General features: G+C 42.1%; 1 protein-coding gene across 4 annotated transcripts in view; it reads right to left on the minus strand.

The window, feature by feature from the left end:
- Meis2 (Meis homeobox 2) overlaps nt 1-24,433 on the minus strand; it is a 211,520-nt gene that overhangs the window by 141,970 nt on the left and 45,117 nt on the right. For all 4 annotated transcript variants that reach the window (XM_059261113.1, XM_059261112.1, XM_059261115.1 and 1 more), the window contains exon 8: nt 5,430-5,575. In XM_059261113.1, the coding sequence (XP_059117096.1) occupies nt 5,430-5,575 (146 nt within the window). The remainder of the gene's footprint in view (nt 1-5,429; nt 5,576-24,433) is intronic.

Below are 24,433 nucleotides of genomic sequence, written 5' to 3' on the forward strand. Positions count from 1 at the left end.
AATCTAGACATATTATTTCCTCATTTAAGAAAGCCATCTAAACGAGCCCCAAAATTAAGAGAGCTAGTTAATAACCAAATAATTGAAGTTTATCTCTCCATTTCCTTCCCTCCATCTTTTTCTGTCTCTCACTGTGTACATGTATGCCTGTGTGGTATGTGTGTGTGTGTGGGGGGGGTAGTACAACAGGAAATTTCAGATGACTTTGTTTTCTATCAATAGGTCTCCATGAATCAACTGAAGGAAAAACACCTTTCTCTAATGTAACCTGTAAGCAGATTCACCCATAACGAGGCTTCATTGTCTTGGTAGGTCAATATACATTAAAGCATATTTTTATCATCAAATCTAGACTTTTACCTAGTCCCATAAAAGAACTTCCAGTATATAAAGAGTCACTGAGTCACAGATCACAGCCCCTTCCCCACACCCACAGAAACAGAGAGGAGACGCAGCATTTGCCACCGACAATGACAGAGCATCAAAACTTTCCGTGTCAAGGAGACTGCACAATATACTGTTGCTTGCTTCTGAGGTAGTACAGGTCTCTCTGAAGGAAGTGTCACACCTCTTAAGTGGGTGGGGGTTTTACTGCATTTTCCAATTCGAAGACCCTCATCAGAAACTGGCACCAGCAAGCCAAGACCTTGGGTGCCAGTACCTTCTCTTTCTCTCCCACGGTTGGCACAACTCAGGGAGATCTCCCCAGGTGACAAATGAAGGCGATGGCAGGCTGGCTTGAGCAGTAAGGGCCTGGTGTGTGGTTATAAACTGTCAGCTTAGAGATTATTTCTTGCCATTTCTTCTTAAAGTAACTTTGCAGTAAAATAAGAAGTTGTAATGGGGGGGGGGGGCTGGAGAGATGGCTCAGCGGTTAAGAGCACTGACTGCTCTTCCAGAGGTCTTGAGTTCAATTCCCAGCAACCACATGGTGGCTCACAACCATCTGTAATGAGATCTGGCACCCTCTTCTGGCCTGCAGGCTGAACACTCACTGTATACATGATAAATAAATAAATCTTTAAAAAAAAAAAAAAAGAAGTTGTAATGGCAGGCTTGCTTTTATAATTTTATAATCTCCAAGTGTTAATAAAGAGAATACATTTTGCTGAGATAGTTCTATTGCTGTTGGCTTGTTTATTTGTTTTGGTCCTTGTTTACTTTCTGGCAAATGCAAGTGGATTTCCAACAGATTGTTTTTTTCTTCTACCTCCTATACATTTCTTAGGGTGAATAAGCCTGACAGGGTCATGCATGATTGGAAGAGGATAATGGGTGTTCAACAGTTTTGCTAAACTGAATTTCTAAGAAGAAGTGGATTTATTTCTGTATAAGAATTGCACATTCTAGAAGATATTGTTTTAAAAGACACCATGAAAACAGGTAGCTAGAAATTAGAGAGTAATTCTTTAACATCATATTAAACAAATTCAAAGAGCTTGGCTCTGAGCATAGAAACAGATTCATCAAACAGCTCAATTTTGAAAATTCCACGTTGGTTCTCGTTTAAATATTTTCTCCAAAGTAATCAATTTTCAACAAATTGATTATCATTTCCCCTAACTGTGGTTTACAGGATTCTAAGAGACTGTTTCAACTGTTACAATTGTACTGGAATTTGTTCTTCCTAGAAAATGGAAGGTTAATGATTTTTGTCATATTGAGACTAAGACTTCACAATTGCTACAGTTGGCCTTTGTTGAGTTGGGTTTTTTCCCTCCTCTCGGCCTTTTGAGGTATTCAGAATAGGTGACAATAGCTTGCAGTTGAGAACATATGTAGAGAGACCCCTGTGGCTTATTGGGGAAAGTTGCTTCATGCTGGTTGGGTGTTTGGAAAAAAAAATACACCCAGAGTTCTTTTATGTTCTGATAGTTAATGAATGCATGAATGTCAAAATGGGCCAATGGCCCATTCAGGGGGCAAAGCCTTTGCAGCCCCCTTCTATAAGAACACATCCTGAGATGCAAAATACATTTGCTTAACAAATTAAAATAATGAGATAATTCAATTAGCTTCTTTCTTAAGAAAGAAAGAAAAAAAGGGTACATCAGGGATTATTGTACTACAAGAACAGGTCACACCACACAAAAGGGGACAGGCCAGTTTGAAATAATGTTAAAGAGACTGATAATGGAAGAATGTGCATTGAATCCCACACATGTAAAGAAATTTACATGAAATAATAATTTAGGCCACATCTATTTTCAGTGAGTTCCCGCCGACATCTCACTTTGAATGTTAAAATTCATTAAATGACAGAGAAATATACCAGGGCATCCCTATTTCCAAGGACTCCCTCGTGCCTGTTAGTACATGTAAGAAAAGAGGTCTAAATTAACATGTCGCTAGTTAGGGAACTCTATTCTTGTTTTCTGAGCTCAGAATTACAGCTGAGTAAATCTTTCAGCTCATTAAAGATTGGAAAGTAAAAGTTTTACAAGACCATCCTCATCAAAGTTACTGGGCCTCTTCTCTGCAGTGGGAGTGAAGTGTGGATGGAGAGAGAAAACATTTTCAAAATGAAAGCCAGCGAGAATTTCTCTGAGATCTAAGGGGGGTGCAGAAAGGGCCTGGAGGGGAACAGAGAGAGAGAGATGGGAGACAAAGCCAGTGGGAGGAAGCCATGAAAAAGGGCAATTTGTGAAAGAAGGTCATGGAGAGGAGAAAAAGAAAGCCCTTGGTGACAAGTGAAAAGAGGAAGGAAATGGCAGGATGACTGTGGGCTGGGGACATTGCTCTGCCTAAAGGCCTTGGGCAGAGTGCAAATGGAGAGGTACACACAACAGACCTATGGATGCTGTGACATTGTCCTCTCATTTGAAAAATGGAGCAAAGAAAAATCCAGGGAACTTAATGGGCTATACTGGCCATCAGAGAGTCCAGAAGAGAAGGGAGGTTGGAATGAAGTGCTCTTCATTCCCAGACTCAGGTTATGTGAGTCTTTTGTTCTAAGTATTCAGTGAAATTGCTAGTGGTTCAGAGAATTCTGCACAAAGTCCTGTGTGTATTTAACTAGGTAAACATTCTCATGAGGCAAGGACAGTGAGTTTGTAACACAGTTGACAGGCAAGTGCCAAGGAATCATAGGCAGGTGGCTGCAGTGGAGAGTGGAAGATGAATCCATGACAGGTCAAAGCAGGAGATCCAAGGAGAGCTCCTCATGATTCGCCATGAGGTTTGTCCAGAGATTGAGCAGGGACCCTTCCCTGGTCATAAAGGCTGGGGAAGCTGGTGGCTTTCCAGACAGGTAAGGAAGGCAGCCCTTGGCTTCTCCATAACCCCATCACCACCATCACCACCTTGACTTTGAGAATACCAATGGCAGACATTGTGAGGTCTCTACACAACTGCTAAAGATAAGACCTGTGCAAAGTCACCTTCACAAGTGGAAAGAACGTGGAGCTGGTGACTCAGGCAGCTGGGTGTCACCGTCTAGATTCTGCTTCTCTGTCTGAGTTCAAAGTAGCCACATTCTCCAAGGTGTGAGCGTTCTGGGACATTGGTTTTCACGGCAGAGGCTAAAAATGCATGCACAAAGATGCTTGGTTGCAAAGCAACCATGGACATGTCTAATTTCAACCAAGAAAGATATCATTGCAAGGGAATCCAGAGGGAGCAAACCAGCTAGCCAAGCTGGTCAGGATGAAGCAGCTTGCCTGTTGAGGAGGCCCCCGCCTTTCCTAGCATCTCCAGCTACTTAAACCACCAAACCTCAGGGTGAAAACAAGGAGGCCCTCCCCTCACACTCCCTCGACTTCCAAATTAAAAACATTTTACAGGTTAGCTAGTCTCCAGCTGAGGTGATGTAGCAAAGAACAGCTGTGAAGTAATTTTGATAATGATGAGAATAATAAGCACATGGCAAGGTTGAGGGCTTTGCTCTTGCAGCTTCAGTGCTCCTGAATAGATAAAAGTGATTAAATACTCCTGATTATCCCTGACCAATATGTAATGGATTTACAGCCCTTTCAATTAGTCAGTATTTGCTTAGGACTCATTATTTTGTCTTTGGTTAAGTAATCAGCCCAGAGACGCATGTTCCGTCTAATTCCTCTGAGCCAAGTCAGTGTAGGGCCCTGACCTTTGAAATGGCCATAGCTGCGAGGCAAGAATAACCACTACCAAGACAGCCTCGTTGGTACCCCCAGCTGATCCGGGCACCACAGGCCGGATCGATTCACCTCAGTTTGGTACTAATGTCCTTACATCAAAATGTCCGATTGAGAAACGTGAATCCATCACCTCTCCCTCCCCACCACCACTCCGACCCCTTGCCCTCTGTCCCTCTGTGAGAAGAGCAGACCAACAACCACCATCATAAATAAGAGTGGAACCTTGTCCTGGACTCACAACACGGTGACTAATGTCATTCAGCATGATGACACACAAGCTGAAATACCAAAGAAGACCTTCAGCTTTCAATGGGCGACATACTCAGTTATTAAACTGTAGTGTAGATAGAATGACCGAGAAAAATACTAGGGCAAGACACATCCTCGGAAAATTTCCAAGAATTTCCAAACAAATAGTAAAATATAAGCATGCATGGTTCCTCTGTAAAAAACAAAACAAAACAAAACAAAACAAAACAAAAAAACAAAAAAAACAAAAAAAAAACACATTGCCACTTTTCGTCATGAGGGTCTTAAGAGTCAACAGTATATACTAACACATAAAACTGACTGCAAACATGGGGATATAAATTGTTACTTTAAAACCATTGCACATATTAATCTTTTCCCAGAAGTGAAAAGGGTTAGCTTTTAAGATAATGGACTTGAACAGCTAAAACAGAATCTTTAATTTCAACCTGACAAACAAAGGCACTGGAGTACTTCTAACCCTTCAGCATTTGTCACAGACACACACACACACACACACACACACACACACACACACACACACACACGAATGCACACCATCTTATCAGACCACCTCCGTGAGATGAGCTTGGACGTGCATGTGGCAAGATGCTGGTTGTGCTCACGGGGGAGACAGCATTGGCTAGCAGGAGAAGCGGCACTGCTAACAGGTCTCTCAGCTCTTCACAGCTTTCTCCTTTGGTTGAAGCCGCATTGTCTGAAGTTGCTCACATCTTGTAGTGCAGTGAACCTTTACATATACCATTGAGAGTCTCGGACCATTTTGAACAAGGGCTACTGCTGACCTATAAGGACAAAACACTGCTCCTTTCTAGAGGATGTTGCTTGGACGGCACTGGTTGACAAAATGGTGCCTGCTATATGAGTCACCAGATCCCAAGGCACAGAAAGCAGGCAACCTTGTTTTAAAAAATGAAACAGAAGGATAGAACTCGAACCCAAGCGAAAACCAACCCTGTGTGAGAGAACATGTGAGTTGCTCAAACTTAGCAAAATGAGAAATCAGCTTTTTGTTACTTTTAAATGTCTTTGATCTGAACTTACTGTGAGATGCTGGAAGAGCCATGCTCTCATGATATTTGTCGCGACTTTGGGGAATATGCCTCTTTTCTTCTGGCGTTTTTTGTCCTTGTCTGGATCGTCATCGTCACCTGTGCCAGGTGAGGCGACACTGTTGTCTAACCCATCACCTAAAAGGAAGAAATGAAGACCCATTAGAGCAAGCGTAGCAAGGGTACCAACAACGATGCTAATGACGAGCTCAGCTAAGCTCACTGAAAGAAATCCATTAAGGGGGTATATTCCCTTTCATTAAAGTATAATTGGAGACACAAATATGTAAAAGACAAAATTAAGCTAGGCCTCTTCAAATGTTAATTCTGTGTGTCTCACTCCTCGCCCATATCATTAATTCAATTATAATTGTGTACTTGACACAGCGCAGTAGCTCTTTGTCAATTATGGAACCCAGTGTGGGCAAACCGCTACGAGAAAGCCCATTTGGTAGAGCTACATCCCCGTGCCCATAGTGAGCACAGACTGCTGGGTAATCAAGTTCAATGTTCTGTAGTCTATATATTCTAGGCTGCCTGCATAGGTGACAGTAGCTTGTGTCACTGTTGATTGCACATAACGCACTGCCTGTTCAGCCCCTCCCAGAACTGTCACCTCCTAAACTCGCACATTCGCACACTCCTCCTAGGACCCAGAGCTCCACATTTGCATGACATGAAAACTTTTTAGCTCTCTGCACCGCTGATCATTATCGTGAGGGGGCAGACAAAAAGACACACATCAAGGTAGGGTGCTCACTTAATCAGAACTTCCTATCAACATCTTTCTCTTCTGTGCTTTTCTCTGGCATTAATTGTGCATTAGCAAAAATCATTTACTTTTAACAGTCAGAGTTATTTTTTCTTGCCCTCCGGCAAAAATGCCTTGAAAGCCTGCCTGGAGGGCATCTAAATTATGTATCTGAAAAACTCTTCTGGCAAGGCATTGCAGGACCCCTACTTTCTTAAAATTCATACGAGCACGTCTTCCTGTTTTTGGGAAGGCATCAATCAAGAGTAGCAATATATGCCATATCCCTACATTAATATTTGAACTAATAACTTTAAAAAAAGGAAAGAAACAAGATCCGACTTGTGGCATAATCAAATGCAAAATAAATGAAGAATATGGGGACAGCACTGGGGCTTTATAGATGGCTGTGTTTTCCTTGCACATCATTAGCCTGGAGCCACACGAAAGAGGAAAACAGAGAAGTGGAGAGTTTATGCTCCCTGCTGGTGTTTAAGAAGCTGGGGTCCTGGAAGGACATCTGGGAATTGCGCTGAGATGGGTTTTTTTGTAATTTAAGAATAGACATTCATTAGCAGTAAATGCCATAAATCCCACGCTAAGTAAAAACCTTGTCCAAGAAAGCCTAAAACAATAAACTCTGTGCTCAATGTAGCCTGAGCTGGCCACTCCGTTGCCGCCCGAGGAATGCAGCAGATCCACCAGCAAATCCCCAGCCCCATTCCCTCCTCCCAAATAGTGTTTCACCCAGACTTCCTGCCCACTGGGGGCACTGACTGGCCTTAGAACTTCTGGGTCTGCCCCGTGGCCTTTCTGGTACCTGTTCCTTTAGCTCTCTCGCCGAAAAAAACCTCAACCTTCTTTGACCAGAGAAGCAGAAAAACCACAGCAAAGAGCTGGCAGATTAATTTTATTGACATTTCCATTTTCACTGCAATGCGATCCCCTCCATCACATGGAAGGGATGACCCTCACTATTTACAGACTGACAGGCCACTTCGTTACAGCCACCCTGCCCCAAGGCAAAGCAGCTCCCTTCCATCTGCCCAAACACTAGAGCATGACCCCAAAGTTGCTGTTCTCTTTTTCTTTGCCTTCTGTTATGATAAAAAAAAAGACAGAGAAAGACACATACACATGCGTGCACGCATTCACACACGTACACTCACACACACATGCGCGCGCGCGCGCGCGCGCGCGCGCACACACACATACACACTCAGAAACAGAGACAGAGAGATGGGGTGGGGACACACAGAGAGAGACAGGGGAGAGACAGAGAGAGCCCAACAGCCGAAAAAGGAATATGTGGGCAGGGAAAGAAAAATTCTTTGGCTTTTGAATACTCGATATATAGAATCTAGTCTTTTATCTGATGACCTTCCCTGCACACACATGTACATATATCTGGGGGTTGCATGTATACTCACATGCATACACACACACACACACACACACACACACACACACACAAGCCTGCATGGGGACGTGTGCACACACTTTCCACCGTGCCAAGGAACTGCTGCAAGGCAAATTCTCACCCACACTAATGGCTTCTGACTGCTCCTTGGCAACCCCAGCATTTTCACCTGGGTGGAAGCACTCTCCAAAATACAGACACTGGAGCGATCTCATCAGCTGCTCATGTGACACAGATGGAGAGTGGCTATTAGGAGCCAGGCAGTGGGCCTTGGGGATCTGAGGTGCTGTTCTGTAGCCTGAGGCAATTTTGAGAAGCAGTACCCAGAGAAGAGGGGGGAAAAATTCACATTGCAAGTCCAAGTTTGAAGTCAGTCAGTCTGTCTGTCTCCACACTGTAGATAGAGATATCTTTGTCTCTTACTGTGGAGTCTCTGTGACTCTCTGAATGCACGTTTCAGATTATGTATGGGATAACTCTTCCTTCACTGTCTTCCAAATAGAAAAACACACTCTGTAAACAATGCCTGTGTGTATATATTTCTTCCTAAGCACATATGGTTTCTGTGTATATGTTTAAGCTAAAATTGTCAGGATTTTGTTAAAATCTCATTTAGCTTTCTTTGATAGATTTTTGAATACACTTATTGCAAAAGGTTAATGGCTTAATTGAAGGAAGTTCAACGAAAAAAGGCATTTGTCTTTTGAACCCAATCAATGACCTTAAAAAATGAGAGGCAGTGACTCCATGGTGCATTTTCTCTTGTTTAAAATGAAAGGGGACTGATAACACCCTCAGACTATATGATTCACTATGTTTAGCTCCAGAAAAAAAAATGTAGCTAGCATGAGCATCCTTTGATGACTGACTTAAATTGGATAAAGAGAAGCATTACATGAATTTTAATGGAAAGCAGTCCATTTTGCAAAAATGTTATGAAATATTTGAATTTAGATCGGTGTCATAAATAATTATAAACAAAAACATGTCTGATTTTATATTAATAACTAGATACTCAATAGAATACTTTTTATTAAGTTTGACAATTTCATACATGTTAATGGATAAAAGACGTTTAATACTAGTGTTAATATCTCTCCAAAAAGAGGGATTTTTCTTTCCCAAATACAACAATAAATGCCATCTTTTTCTTTCAATAAACTATGAACCAAGTCTAGCATCAAGTTCTAAGAGCAACATAAAGAAAATGTTTGAAAGGCAACTATGTGTTCTAAACCTAAACTAAACTTCTGCAGGCGCTGTTGGAGCTGAGCCACTGGTAACATTGCGTATTGCTTTCTTGTTTCCAGGCTGTGTGGAACAGGGTTGTTGGGTCATTGGCATGTGCATTAATTGAGTCAATGTGCTGAAGGTGGTGTATACACTAGCACAATGTGTGTACTAAAGGAGGCAGAAACAAGGGTAGTACAGACATCAACCCCTGAAGTTATGACCCAATGCTGTAGAAGCCTTGAGAAAGAGAATTGTTTCTTCCTTATTTTTGTCCTACCTATATGCATAACCTCAACAGCATGAGCATTTATTGGAAAGGTGGATGGCTGAAGGGCGTCTTCAAAGGCTTCTTCCTCTCTGACAATGGTCACACTGGGGAACTTCACCCACAGAGTATCTAAGGACTCTTCTTGGTGGCTGATAGATTGCTTGGATGCACACACTCACTTCCAAACATGCCAGGAATGGCATTCCTTGGGAGAGAGACCTTAGTGCTCCTAGGGCCTATGTGGGTGACTGTATTACTACCAGACTCCCATCTCTGAATATGAAGAAATAAAGAAATGCTGAGTTGACTTGTTTTTGAAGATTGCTAATCCTTTGACCAAGGTAGAGATCTACGTTTTGGACAAGATATTCAAATTATGTATACTTTAGCTCTGAGACATAACATGTATAAATGTAAGAAGAAATACTCAAGGCCAGTGGACACATAGACTGCAAGCATACTAAACCATGAGGGAGACTGATGAAGGTGTAGGACTCAAGGCTTCATTCCAGAATCACTGAATCAAAATATCCTGGGCCCAGGACTGTGTATTTTAAACAAGTTTTAGGGATTTGCTTAAGCATAAAGATTGGCACTGGTTCTTTGCGCGTGCGTGCGTGCGTGTGTGTGTGTGTGTGTGTGTGTATGTGTGTGTGTATGAGTAGATCAGAGGACTACTTGTGGGGGTCAGATCTCTCCTTCTACCACATGGTCTCCAGGTATCAAACTCAGTTTGTTGGCCTAGGTGGCAAGTTCCTTTACCCACTGAGCCATCTCAAAGCCCACTGAGCCATCTCAAAGGCCCAACTTTTTTTCTTAGTTTAATTGTATGATTTCTGTGTGTGTGTGTGTGTGTGTGTGTGTGTGTGTGTGTGTGCGCGCGCATGCCTGCATGGTGCTGGGGAGAGTGTTACACATGTGGTGGGAGTGTACACATCCATACAAGGGTACATGTGGGCCAGAGGAGGACTTCAGATGTCCTATTCTATCACTCTCCACCTTATTCTGTTAAGACAGGTCTCCCGCTGAACTGGAGCTAGTCTGATGGCTAGCAAGCCTCAGTAACCCTTCTGTTTCTGTCCTCCACACAGTACAGAGGTGACAGGCACCCACAGCCATGCCCAGCTTTTTATGTGGCTGCTGAGAGTCCTAACTCAGGTGCACATGCTTTCACAGCAGCACTCCCACTCACCGAGCCTTCTTACCAGCCTTCCACGGTATTTTTAAGACAGGGTCATTCACAGGATCTGGAGCTCACCGATTAGGTGACTGGTTGGCCAACAAGCCCCGGGGACACCCCTTCTCTCTTTTCTGCCTCCCCAGCAGTGAGAGGCAGACATGTGTTCATCTTTTTATGTGGGTGCCAGGAACGCAAACTCAGGTCTTTATATTTGTCCAGCAAGCATGTTACTGGCTGAGAAATCGTCTCAATTCAGTGACAGTGGTCCTTTATTTAGATAACCTGACATGAAATTAAACGTACCCCAAGAAGAGTACCCTACTCTTCTGTGATTAGGGGGAGTGGTCATGGTGAATGACTATGATTATTATTACATCTGGACCTTCTGCACACATTAGAGCAGGCCTCCAGACTGCTCTGGTGTCCTGGCCATTCCCATGATCATCTCATGTTCATGTCAAATAGAACTGGAATACTGGCTCTTGAAATGAAGTTCAGCTGCTTAGGTATCAACTAAGAAACAGGCAGAATCTCAGATCCACTGAAGACCTAGTGACTAGGAAATGCTAGGTGTGGGGTGCATGAGTCTGAGCACTAACAAGCCCTGCAGGTGGTTCTGATGCCCACTTCGGCTGCACAGCTCTGAGAATATCCCCTTAGGCTGCTATCCCTGTTGTTGTCTGGAGGCCTGCTCTAATGTCTGCATCCTTCTGCTGTTTTAAGACTCTGAAGTATTGTGAGAACATCTCTGGCTGGATTTACATTCATGCTCTAAAGGAAATCCTGCATTCTTTCCTGGGCTGAGCCAAACAGTCTCAGAGCATAGCATTGCTTTGCCGGTAGCTACAGAGGCACCTGCCTAGGCAAGTGATGCAGGCCACTGAGTTGCAGGAGGCTGAATCCCAAGATTCCCTGAATATTCTAGATATGTTAAAAACAGCGATGATATGTCAAAATGGGTCCAACACCACAGGGATGGAGGATGCTTCTTGTCTCCTTTCCCCGTGCCTTACAAAACAAACTTATTTTCAGAGGGCACTGAAACTATGAGGCTGACTCCTTGCCCAAGCTCTCTGTGTTCAAGGAAGAAGCAGAGTCTGGGCGTAGCTTCTCCAAGTCCACTCAGCTACCACAGGCTTTTTCATAACTCTGTGAACTAGCTTTGACTTCTCTAAGCCTTAGCTTGTCTGAGCCCTCTTATCAACCCACATTGAAGAAGGCTATTAGAAAGGTCTGGAAAAGGGTTAATGTTAGGGTGCAACACCTGGAACTTGGTGAACGCTGGTCCAGGTTACCCACAAACAGAAATGTTACTTTTCTTCACAAGCCAGCCAGGACCTGAGAGGGCTTCACATATAATCAGTGTTGAGTTGGAATTTTTGTGATTAAGTTTTCAGGGCCAAGCAGAGAGCCTGACAAGGTCAGGTGCCAACGATCTGGTAGCCAGAGATGCTACCCACTGATAAATGGTTGAAAAGATAACACAGATAGAAAGACAGATAAATAGAAAGCAATACCTTCCAACTGTCTCATTTCCAGCCTTTAGATGTGTTCATGAAAACACAGCTGCTGGTACATGACATCTGTGACTATAAACAGGTATGTAGGTATAAGTGTGTGTGTAGCTTATAAAATACTGATAAAGTGATGCAATTTGTATAAAAGTGTCCAAATGTTTATAGATGAACTGTATTTTGGGGTAGGCACAGACCCTTGTATGTGCATGCACACATTTACACAATCTCTAAACATTTCTACTCAACATGAATGTTCTATGTTGGTAATCCCACGACACATAAAGCTGCTCCCTCTGCTTCATCAACGATTCTCACTTGCATTAGCTTCATCCCCATGAATTTATCTTTATGTGTACTCACAACGTTGTAATCATAGTCAATCTTCACAAAAGAGAAGATGAAGAAGGAGGAGGAGGAAAGGAAGGAAGGAAGGAAGGAAGGAAGGAAGGAAGGAAGGAAGGAAGGAAGGAAGAAGGAAAGATGGGAAGCATTACTACTATCTATTCCATTTTACAGTGAGGCAAACTGAGGCGCAAAGTCATTTGTCCGAAATCACAGAAAGCGACTGCCACAGGCCCTTGGCCTTCAAAGCCCATGCTCCATCCTCCATCCTCTCCCTTGTGCTAGGCTGGAATGGCATGAAGCTAGTATGGTGGGGCTAGATTCGGAATTACCCCTCAACCCTGAAGAATTAAATCCCAGGAAACAGGCCCAGGACACTCATTTATCTTTATGCCACAAAGAGAGATTGTGTGACAATGCATTTAGACATAAACACAAGAGCTGGTAAGATGGCTCATTAGGAAAAGACACCTGGCAGCAAGCCTGACAACCAATGTTTGACCCATGAAACTCACATAATGGAAGGGGAGAAGGGACTCCTCCAAGCCTGGCCTCTACAAGATCTCTATGGCACGGCCATGGACCTCTCTCAACAGAATAAATACAAGTAACTCTTTAATACAAACAAACAAACAAAAAAAGAAAGAGCCGGGCGGTGGTGGCGCACGCCTTTAATCCCAGCACTCGGGAGGCAGAGCCAGGTGGATCTCTGTGAGTTCGAGGCCAGCCTGGTCTACCAAGTGAGTTCCAGGAAAGGCGCAAAGCTACACAGAGAAACCCTGTCTCGAAAAACCAAAAAAAAAAAAAAAAAGAAAGAAAGAAAGAAAGAAAGAAACACAGTCCAAAAAACAAGTAGGAGCATATTTTTACAAAACCAAGAGTATCTGTGGGGCTGGAGAGATGGCTCAGCAGTTGAAAGCACTGACTACTCCTGCAGAGGACCCGGGTTCAATTCCCAGCACCCATATGGCAGCTGGGTTCAATTCCCAGCACCCATATGGCAGCTCACAACTGTCTGTGACTCCAGTTCCTGGGGACCAGACACTCTCAACAGACATACAAGCAGGCAAAACACCAATACATATAAAATAAAAATATTTTTTTTTAAAAAAAGGAGTATCTATTATCTATATGAGTCCTTATAGATCTAAGGTTTACATCAAATGATTTTTTGAAACAGAAAATCAGCCATGTTTTCAAGACTGAGTCAAGGAGCCTTTGAAGATTCCAAACCTTTACTCCTTCCTGCTGTACCATTCTCTTCTTGTTTATTCCCACTTGCTAACACTCTTTGCTAGCAAACTCTTGCTGAGCCTTCGAGTCCTAGTAAAAAGTCTCTTTTGCAGTTGTTCCTAGGTCCTGTCCTAAAGTCAGGATACCGTCTTCTTGGCGTCTTTGGCAGTTCATTCTCCTGTCAAGTGATAGTCTCACGAAACTGTGAGTCTGAGAGCTTACCCATGCTTTACTCATGAGCATAAAGCAAACCATCAAATGTTAGAGGAGTGAATGTACCGGTAAGACAAGCCACTAGACAGAGTTGAGGATCTGAGAAGACTGTGCCCTGTTTTGGAGAAAAATGCCCATGGAGGGGATTCAGTGAGCCTGGGGCTCCTCCTCCCTCCATTCTTCCTGCCCTGAGCAGTACTGGGCCACACTAGGCTCCCTACTGCAGAGTGTAGGAAGATGTTTGGTCCTCCCCAGAGAGTGTGCACCAGGACCCTGGTCAAAGATTGTCCATGGAGAAGATGGTACCCCTTCTCAAACCCGCCCTTTTCTATTGGAAAGAGAGAAGCTGGCAGAGAGGGAGGCACACAGTGCCCACACATTTCAGATTAGTAGAAGCATTGCAATTAAAAAGAAAGTACCCTGAAGCCATCTGAATGCCACACAGTATTTTGTGGACTAATGTTCTTTCACTTCTTGATTCCCTTCCCCTCTTAATACAGTACTTAGAAAACAGGGTTAAAATGTACTAACAGTCAAAAGATATTTTCTTGCTAGTTGTCAAGGGGTCCTTCCAGGAGTTTAATTTAGTGCTTCCCACTGAGAAAACGGTACCAAGATTTCAAGTAAGGAAGAGAAAGAGAGGAAGTTTCGATCTGGTTCTGTTTCAATATACAGCCTTGCAAAAGCTACTTCTCAAGAACCATCAGCTAAGTCAATGTTTTTCCACAAGAAATATATTATTATTATTACTATTATTATTATTTAATTTTCATATCAGGACAGCTGGGGGGTAGTGAGTACACCCAGAAATTCAGGGAAAGCCAGGGCAGCAAGGAGATGGGCTAACCACTGATCTCTCTTACTCTCCTGCTGGGCTTAACCGTCTGGACATGTTCAGGCGAAATTTTTCTGTGATTTTTTTTTTTCAAGTGACTGGTTCACGGCCCACAAGCAAGGCAGGAAGCAGAAGGGATGAACGCTTTCGTTTACATGCAACATTTACTAGCTGTGTGGGTTTTCCGACATTAAAGAGAGGACGGTGACCCACACCACCTTTTTCACACTCAAAAGAGCACTGAAAAAACAAGTCTTCATAGGCTTTACCTCGGCTTCCCTAGTCCTGAACACCCTCCCCCCCTGGGGGGGAAAAACAGAAAAGGAAAGAAAGAGAGGGGATTTTATGGTCCTTTCTCTTCAACTTCTCAGGCGGTATAAGCAGCATTTAGCAAATTCAGCCCCAAATGGCTCCCGAAGCTCAGAGCTGCAGGGGCGCATCCTTTGTTGTCCCCTCTCTATTTACACAGGATTTACGCAGGCTCTCCACTGAAGAGAGCCAAAGCACTTCCATTCTCCCTGCTGGCTCGCCCTGGACTGTGACTGTGGCAGCATGGCCCGGGCCAGACATGGGGGCACAGGATGAGACCCCTGGGACTACCGACTGCTCAGGAGACATCCTGAGATCCTCTAGCTGGTGTGGGCCACTGTAGAAGATCTCCAGAAATGGCCTCACTTCCCAGAGGAATGGGCAGCTCCCCGCAAAGCAAAGCAAAGCAACTGCTTGTCCAGGGACGAATAGCACCCACTTTAAAATATGAATCTATAGGATAGAATGGGGAATGGTGGGTGAGGGAAAAAAAAATCAGACTGCAGCTTGGATGAAAACCACTTCACCCACTGGTTGGAAAAATAAAGTGTAAAAACAGACAGATGGACACATATGTAAATGTGGCTGTGTTTTAGGCTTTAGCTGGCAACGTGAGTGTCGGAGTATAGTTTTGCATGCCTGTATTTTCCATAGCATGTTGAATCCTGTTAGCTGTTGAACAGAAACATCCTCATACTGGTCCTTGACCAAATCAGTCCCCTCAATTTACCCGCTAGGAGCCATAAAAGGGCTTTGTTTATTGACTGGAACTCGCTAATCCTTTATAGCAGAAGTGAAGGGGAGCTGGCAAGAGGTTTGGTCTATTCTCCATTTGGTTCTTCTCATTTGAAGTATATATACTTCATTCATTCTCCTCTGAAAAAATATAGATGTAGTGTGTGTGTGTGTGTGTGTGTGTGTGTGTGTGTGTGTGTGTGTGTGTGCATACATATAGAGTTCAGTTACAAATTTCAGAATATTTTAAGAAAGAATATCTATTCTCCTAAGTCTCCCCCAGAATGCTCTGGAGAGAACTGCCTGAATCCAGTGGGATGCATCCTCCTCTGCCATTCTAACTCAGCAGATTGCTGAATCTCTGTGGCACAGGATAAAAGCATGTACTTGCTCCTTTGCTACCTGATAAGCACACAGGAATGTACAGAGTACCTTCTGGAGTTATTCACAGTACATCATAATAAAGCCCTTCTGGGCACTCTAATGATTCATTTTTAGTGACCTCTCAAACGCCCTTTTCCACAGTTAACACTCAGCTTTTATTAAGGTAGGAAGCAGGGACAAATGTCCACTCGGGTCCCAGCTCTCAAATTCGACTCGACTTGCACTGTGCTGCTTCCAACTGAAGCCGTTTTAATGGCCGCCTGGCTTCCCTAGCGTGGCATTTCAGCTAACAGAGTTCACAATCTTTCAGCCCTAAATGCAGAGGCTGCTGTCTTCCAGTCATCCTAGGAATGTGCCAGATACCATCTCCCTCCTGTGATACAAAGAACCAGAGCAAGGGACCCACAGAAGAGCAAGCTGATCAAGTTTCCGACAGCCCAGAATGCCCCTCTTCAAGGTTAATCTTTGAACTGGTAAATGTTATAATTAGGAGCCTTGAAGTTGGGCTGGGCTGACCATTGAAATAAAGACCCCAAAAGAGAAAGTATGAATGGGTCTTGTCTCCTTCACCTGATGGCTTTGACATGAGGCCTTTGGTACTTATGGAAAATTATACAAAAATGAGGTGTTATGATCTTTGAGTCTCTTCCCCTTATTTCCCAAAGAAGAAAAAAAGGTGTTTGGGGAGGCATGGCTTCCCGATTTCCCTTAGCTGTTTCAGTACAAATTGTGAAAATTATGCAAATAACAATTTTGGCACCTTTGCTAGAGGAAAACATTATTAAATTATGCTCTAAGTATTTTGTCTGCTTTAGTAATTACTCTCATGTAACTGTAAATATAAATAGCTGTTATTCTGTTTAAATTTTTAATCATGCAAAATATTGTCACACAAAATGTCCTTCTGTTGCAGACTAACTGGGATTTTCTTTTTTAAAACATCCATATTTAACTGAAGTGGACTATATTTAGCATTCTAAAGTGTTTTAGTAAAGATAGCTGGCTAACATCTTGGAATCAACAGGTCTTTCATGAGAGGATACAGCCTTTCTATTTACAAAAAGCATTTCCTACCTAAGAAAGCCCGCTGATAGAGTTTAAATATTTTCTTACTGACACTAGACTACAACTAATCTGCCCAGAATATATTAACTATACCGAAAGTGCATCTTACAGTATAAATACATAATTTTGAATCGTATTGTCACTTTTAGCGTATGATATTTAATTAAACATTAATTATCAATCTCTAATAAAATTTGTTAAAATAACTTCAAAGCAAAGTTTAATCATAGCAGAAGTTATTACATCTCCTTTTTAGAGTCCTTACTTCAGTGTCCTATTTCCTACAGAAGAAAAAAAATAATTGGGACAGTGTTTTATAATATGAGACAGTTGATGAGTTTGAATTCTTCAGTTTATGTTTTTCTCTGAACATATAACAGCAGATATCAGTTCAAGGAGACCTACAAAAGACTTTTAAAATATTACATCTACCTCACCAGTTACTGAAAGTGAAAATAATAGACCATTTTCATAAAGGCATAACCTTGAAATTAATATAGTCAAATAATACCCCTAAATTTCCACAACAAGCCTTTGTGTAAAGAGCAAAGCCAGCCATCTCTCTAAAACTATTTCCTAAGACAACTACATTGAGATGCCTATCAACAGCTCCTGCAGGAGGCTCTAGGAGGAGGCCAGCATGGCTGCACACGGGAGAAAAAAGGCATTATAAAAGTGTAACTAGTCCGGGTGAATATTGTTAGTTGTTTGTTTGTTTTTCATTTTATTTGTGTGTCTGTGTGTCTGTGTGTATGTACAGGAGTGTGGGGGCTCACAGAGGCCAGAAGAGGGTGTTGGGTCTCCTAAAGCTGGAGTTGCAGTTAACCACATGTAGGTGCTGGGAACCAAACATGGCTCCTGTGGAACAGCAACAAATACTCTTAACCACTGACCCATCTCTCCAGCCAGCCCCCTTAGTTATGCATTTTTAGGACAGTGTCTCCCAGTGTACCCTAAGATAGCCTCAAGCTCATGATCCACCTTGGTCTGCTAACTGCCAGGAGTACAGACTTGCTATACCACACTTGATAACTGATTTTTTTTTTTTTAAATAATGCCAAGTCTAAAGCCTATTCACTAATTATTCGAAAATTATAGTCCCTATCTTTTTTTTCCAGAGGACATTTTCACACCAGAGTTTCCCAGTAGAACTCTTGACTTTCTGTTTAAGAAATGTCTAAGTTAAATCATTAACATTTTAAAAGAAGTAATTACGTATTTAGACATCCCATTTAGGCTTGGTGTTCTAAAGGAGCCTGGTGTTATGATTTGAGAACAAGCAGATATGGCTTTATAATGTAATGCAAATGGATATACATGATATTTATGTAATAACTCTGGGGAAATAAATAATGTATCTGCTTAATAAGAATAATCTAAGATTTCACAAGTTGATTAATCTGCACAGAGCCTGTGGACCATAGAACCAGAGACACCAGACCTCCTGAAAGTATTTTAAATGAGAAATTGCTTCTAATTGGTGTGGAATTCCTTTTGAAGTGGTAAAATATCCTAAAATTAATCATGTTGATGGTTACATAATCCCAGGAATATACTAAGAAATAACAGGTTGTACCGTTATAATACACGATTTGTTACTATCTCAAAAACTTTAACAAATGATTAAAAAGGGTAGCTAATCCCTTCCAATACCATGAAGCATGCTGAAAGGCATATATAAGCCTAGTTAGTACTTGAATTAGGACATAGCCACAATTTTTTTTCCAAACTGATTTGCAAAAATGTGATTTTGATGTCCCATACTAGTGATATCATAGCACATTACATATGGACAAATATAAGTACTTGCAGCACTTTGGATAGGGTTTATATTGTTTACACTAAAGACATGCACTACTAAAAATAGATGGAGTTTATTGCTAAAATTAATCCTTCTTATGCTCAATTGTATCACATCATAGCAGAATTCTAGACTAAGCTATTTCCTCTCCCAAAGCTTGAACTAAAAATAATCCCAGAAGACACACACACACACACACACACACACACACACACACACACACGCACGCACACACATCCCACTCCTATATCTTCTACCTAATTGCTGAATTTAGGGTAAGGTCCTTCAAAAAATGGACCATATCTTTCCTTTTCCCTCTATATTTATTAGAACTTTGTTTAGTGATTTTGGTGTAGTTTTTGCCTAAGCTTTTAATGATCAATCAGATGAATGACTCATTGAAATATGGTTGTGAACTTTCTAGGTTTATATTTAAAATTAGATAACAGAAGCTATCTAGAATATTGGTCTCTAAAAGTTCAAAATGGTCCATGGGGTTGGTATGTCATGAATTTCAAAGGCATTATTTTATAGGACACCTTCTGTAGGGAAAGTGACATTATGGAAATAAACAGTATAAAAACACAAGGGAGGCTAAAGAGATTTTTCAGCAGTTGAAAGCAGGTACTGCTTTTACAAAGGACCCAAGTTCAGTTCCCAGCACCCAGGTCAGGCAGCTCACAACAGCCTGAACTACAGCTCCAGGGCACCTGACTACCTCACCTTCACACACACCCTCTACACACAGGCACACTCACATAATTTAAAATAAAAAATTACAAATAATAAAGAGTAGAGAGGCCCAGCATTTGGAACAATGCCCTGCTTATCTAATTATTTCTTGAAGTGAAACACTATAAGTAAGTGAACAAAATGTGCTATGTCCACACACTGAAACACTATTTAACAGCACACAGAAATAAGCCACTGAAGCATGCTGGGTGCTGCATCTCAGGGTTATTGTGCTAAGTGGAAGAAGCCAAACACAAAGGAGCATAAGACCCCCGTATAATTTCAGATATATTAAATTCTAGAAAAAAATGGACAAATTCTTATGACCAAAAGTGGGTCAGTAGTGGCCCCAGAACACAAACAAAGGGAAGAGAGACGATAAGGGGCACAAGGAAACCCTTGGGAAGTGATGGGACCACGCCACCAAATGTACACAGAGGCTCAACAACATTAAGTTGAGGAAATTTTGGTATGGGAATTTTGCCCCCAGTAAAGTTGACCAAAATAACAACAACAACAATAATGATAACATTAAGCAAATTATAGTAAAGAAAAAAAAAACCCTGTTGTTTGGGATAATATAGACTTCAGTGGGATGTGTAGGAGTGAGAATGGGGTTAGGTGCAGTCATTGAAGCAATGCTCTGAAAGTTTGAAATGGCCAGGCGCAGCATTTGAAAGATGCTGTGGAGAGCCCCAGCATGATACCCATAAACCTCTTGGTTCATATACAAGTTGCTTGAATTCATAAAGATATAAATCCGGTGGTCAGAAAGTACTTTGCAGGTTTTGATAAAAACGACTTCTCTCTATTAGCCAAATCACAGTGTGAGACATATTATCTAAAACCAACTATTCGTGTTAAAATATATCAATGATAGTTTCCAAGGTAACAAAATGATTCTTCACTGAGTATTTTCTTTGAAATCCTTTGGGAGAATTCAATATTATCTCACTCTTCCTAAGCACACAAAGGCCTATACCATGTCTTCGGATAACTCCTGAGGCCACAAGATAAAGATGGAAGGAGTTAGACAGGCATGGACCTGGTATAAAATGTGCCAGTCCATCCTCAGGACAGTCTGATATGGTGTTCCCTGCAAGAAACCTTCATGACGCCACACGTGGTGTTCTCTTGAACTCAAGTTGGCGCTGGCATGTGCCACAAGGCCTCTACTCCCTTACAAAAATGCAATTAATAAATTGGAAAACGTGTAGACAGAAAAGTGGTTTGTGGCTTTAGCCTGAGCAGGGCAGTCGTGTACTGATGCCTGATGATATCCAAACGCCTCATCTTGGCTTTTGAGATGCGTGATATTTACCTTGTGTCATCAAATAAAAATTAGGTTCACGCGCCCTCTTTCCTCCCTTTTGTCATTTGCTTTAAAGTCTCACTCATGTGTTTAAAAAACAACAACAACAACAACAAAAAAAAAAAACCTTTACTTGAGGAAAAAACAAGCAAAACCCTTGCCTCATTCGTATATTAATGGCATAAGGGACAGAGGTTATATGCCCACACGGAGTCACTGAGGCTTAAAGAAAGACAACGCTGGTCACTAATAATGTCTGAGAAGGGAGGTTGCTCAAGCCCTGCCCAGGAAGGGAAGAATGGTTTTGCTCGCTCAGTAGGTCTACTCGTACACCTGTGGAAACCAGCCTATGAGAGGGCACACATCCCTGCAGCGAGATCAGAGAGATCCAAGAGCCACCAATCAAGCGGCGTCCCGCCTTCCTGAGCTGAGCCAGCACATTTCCGGATCTTGATCACACAGGCTAGGGAGTCATTCTTTTCAGTGATAAAGTCGGTGAACGTACTCTTGAGAAGACAACAAATTAAAAAGCAGCTGACTCAACGCCATTGGAGGGAGGAATTCACTGCTGACCCAGTCCAACACAATTCCTGCTGCCAGTCAGGAACCACCGAAGAGCGGCCAGCTTCACTCCGCGCAGCAAAAACTCTTAACGACAAAGGGTCTTCCCTGGGCTAAAAGACAACTGTCCTATAAACGGCCCACACAATTCCATTTACACTGGTAGTGACTTCCTCGACTTTTATATTCCAAGTCTTACTATGTGTGATAATTCAAAGACTTTAAACCAAATTTAAAATTCTCAAAAGTGCTGTATTATTGAAATGACCAGAAATATGAAAATAGCTGTAAAACCTAAAAAAAAAAAAAATTATCTTGGGGAAATACTTTCCATCTACAAGACTTTCACACAAAAATATTCAGCTTTTGTAATAGTTTGATGTGTCACTCTGGAAGAAAATGGAGTTGACATTTGCTGTACATCACCTATCTGATATCAGGAAAATAATTACCAGATTGTCTACTGTGAGGCTCACAACGCAACTTTAAAACATGAATTCTTGGGTAAAAATTCTCCCTCTCTCTCTCTGCACATGTATGACTAGTTTTTTTGAATAACTGATTACCGTAACCAAGGTGAGAACCACAGATCACGACATCCACTTTGACAGAGATGGGAAGCAAAGTGAATGCCGTTTTGACGTCTTGTCCTAGATGAAGTACTTTCGTCATATATGATTTATGGTCTCTGAACATTATCGGGTTCAATTATTTGAAATGGGTGATTATTTGACAATTTTTGATCTACTCAAACAGCAGTTTCGCTAAGCAGTATTTTTTAGTTGCATCATCAATTAGAATACGATTCTCTGTTTTTGCGACTGTCACCATGCTGTCCAGGAGAACCTCAGACTCCTGGCAAACTGCTCACCCTAGCTTTCCAAGTACTAAGATTACAGGCATGGGTCACCAAACCCAGCAGCTTTGCCTAATTTTCAGTTTGCTCATTAGTATTACTATGCCTACCCTTGCTGACATAATTTTAAAATATTTTCTTTTTCCATATCAAGTAAATAAAAGGATCAGGTGGAACTAAACTCCAACAATGGAAGTCCTCACCTAGAAGGATGCAATCAGTGACTAGACACAGAAGAGAGTCACCAATGAGCAGTCAGGAGGTGGGGGACTTCGCATGTTTTTAGACAGGGATGTGAAAAGAAGCCTGCTCACAATATTCAGTAAAAGAAAGTATTCTTGTCAAATCAAATTTCAGACTCTAACCATAGTAATTGGCATTGAGAAGTGATAAGCATAGATTCCATTATGAGCCTTGAAGAAGTTTCTATTTTAAATATTTTTTATGACAAAAACAGTATTAGTACAAAGCAATATTTACCCTCTTCCAGACACTCTGCTAGCATATCACATAAATGACCACAGTTCTTTCAACCCATTCTAACATGGTTGACTTTTGTTATACACCTGAAGGACCTGAGGCTTCAGGAGGTTAAGCAAGTTGCTTGAGTAACAAGTAGCTGAGATAGGGATCACAAAGACCTCCTTTAAAATGTTACAGGAGGGCCGAGGAGATGGTTCAGTCGGTTAAGTGCCCACCATGCAAACACATCCTGATTTCAGATCCTCAGACATCACCTAAGGTCACAGCTGCAACCCTAGCATTGGGGACAGAATGACAGATGGATTTCTAAAGCTTACTGGACAGCCAGCCAGCCAGTGAACTCTGGGTTCAGTGAGAGATCCTGTCTCAAAACACAAGGTGGAGGACACTAGAGTAAGACACCTTCTGTCCACTTCTGGCATCCACACCAACAGGCACACTACAGTAGACTATCTTCCAATGGCCATCCTGGAGATATTAATGTCTGTCTAGAATTTTCCATCCTCCTAAAAACCCTTCGTAACATTTCTCTGCCATATTGAATCATTCAGTCAAAGATTTTGTGGTTGATCAATGGAAGACAATTGGAAGTTGATACTTGACTGTGAACATACACACATAGATATGATAAAGTCAAGCTCTGGCCTTCGTATCCTTGCATACTCCTAATACACACAACAGTGCCTGGCATATTATTGACATTGAAAAGGTATGTGTTTCAAATGTGATAAATATAGTGTGCGTGTGTGTGTGTGTGTGTGTGTGTGTGTGTGTGTGTGCAAGCTAGTACATATTTGAGCACTCACTGCTGAGTATTGAATCCAGGGAATGTGTGCTAGGCATGTATCATCTGAGATACACTACCGCTGATATAATTCCCCACTTGTGTGTGTGTGTTTGTGTGTGCGTGTTTGTGTGTGCGTGCGCGTGCGTGTGCGTGTGTGTGTGTGTGTGTGTGTGTGTGTGTGTGTTATCCTAAGGCCTTACCCTCAACTGAGAGAAAGTAGGGAAGTTCTCAACCACTCTCGAGTTAAACAACATCACTCAACTTTAGAAGCCTTCTGTCTCTGCCACAGTCACTGCCGCTTCAGCCTTGCAGCCATACAATTGATTCATCTCACTGACAAAAATGTGATAAAAGATCTGCAAGCACAGAGGTGGGGAAACCACTCCTTCCCCTCCAACCAGTGCAGCCCTCGGATGCCCGACGGCCTTTCTTCTCTCGCCAAGGTTCAGTAAGCCCTGAAAGCCTGGCCTAGGGAGCATGGCTCAGGTTTGCACACCATAGCTCCACCCCTCCCATTACCAAGGAAATCACTTAACAGCTCTGGCCATTCTGTCAAAAGATAACAAACAAACAAACAAACAAACAAACAAACTGGTCCCATGTTTTGCGCCGGTGCTGCGGAAATCTTCAAAACAGTATCGTCTCCCATCGTGATTTGCTAGCTTTTCTGTATCCCAACCAGCACATTGGGACTTCCAAATCACATACCGTAATTGCCATAAAATATCTGCCCCATCAGTGGATATCTTTATTAGCATCAAAATCACTCACAACTAGTGTTCCTCAATGTTATTAAACATAACTTGTTCTAGGTGTTGCTTTACTAATTAGTCAGGATGAGCCCGAGGAAGAAAATCTGGGTCATGTTAAATTAATTGGAATGAGCATGAAAATTAGCAGAGCAAACTGCATCAATTTTCTATAGAGAGTCTTTCTTCATGTTGAGAATAAAAATGGATATTACGAGGCATTAACCAAA

Source organism: Peromyscus eremicus, chromosome 4 (genome assembly GCF_949786415.1).
Source record: "Peromyscus eremicus chromosome 4, PerEre_H2_v1, whole genome shotgun sequence".
NCBI classification, from domain to species: Eukaryota; Metazoa; Chordata; class Mammalia; order Rodentia; family Cricetidae; genus Peromyscus; species Peromyscus eremicus.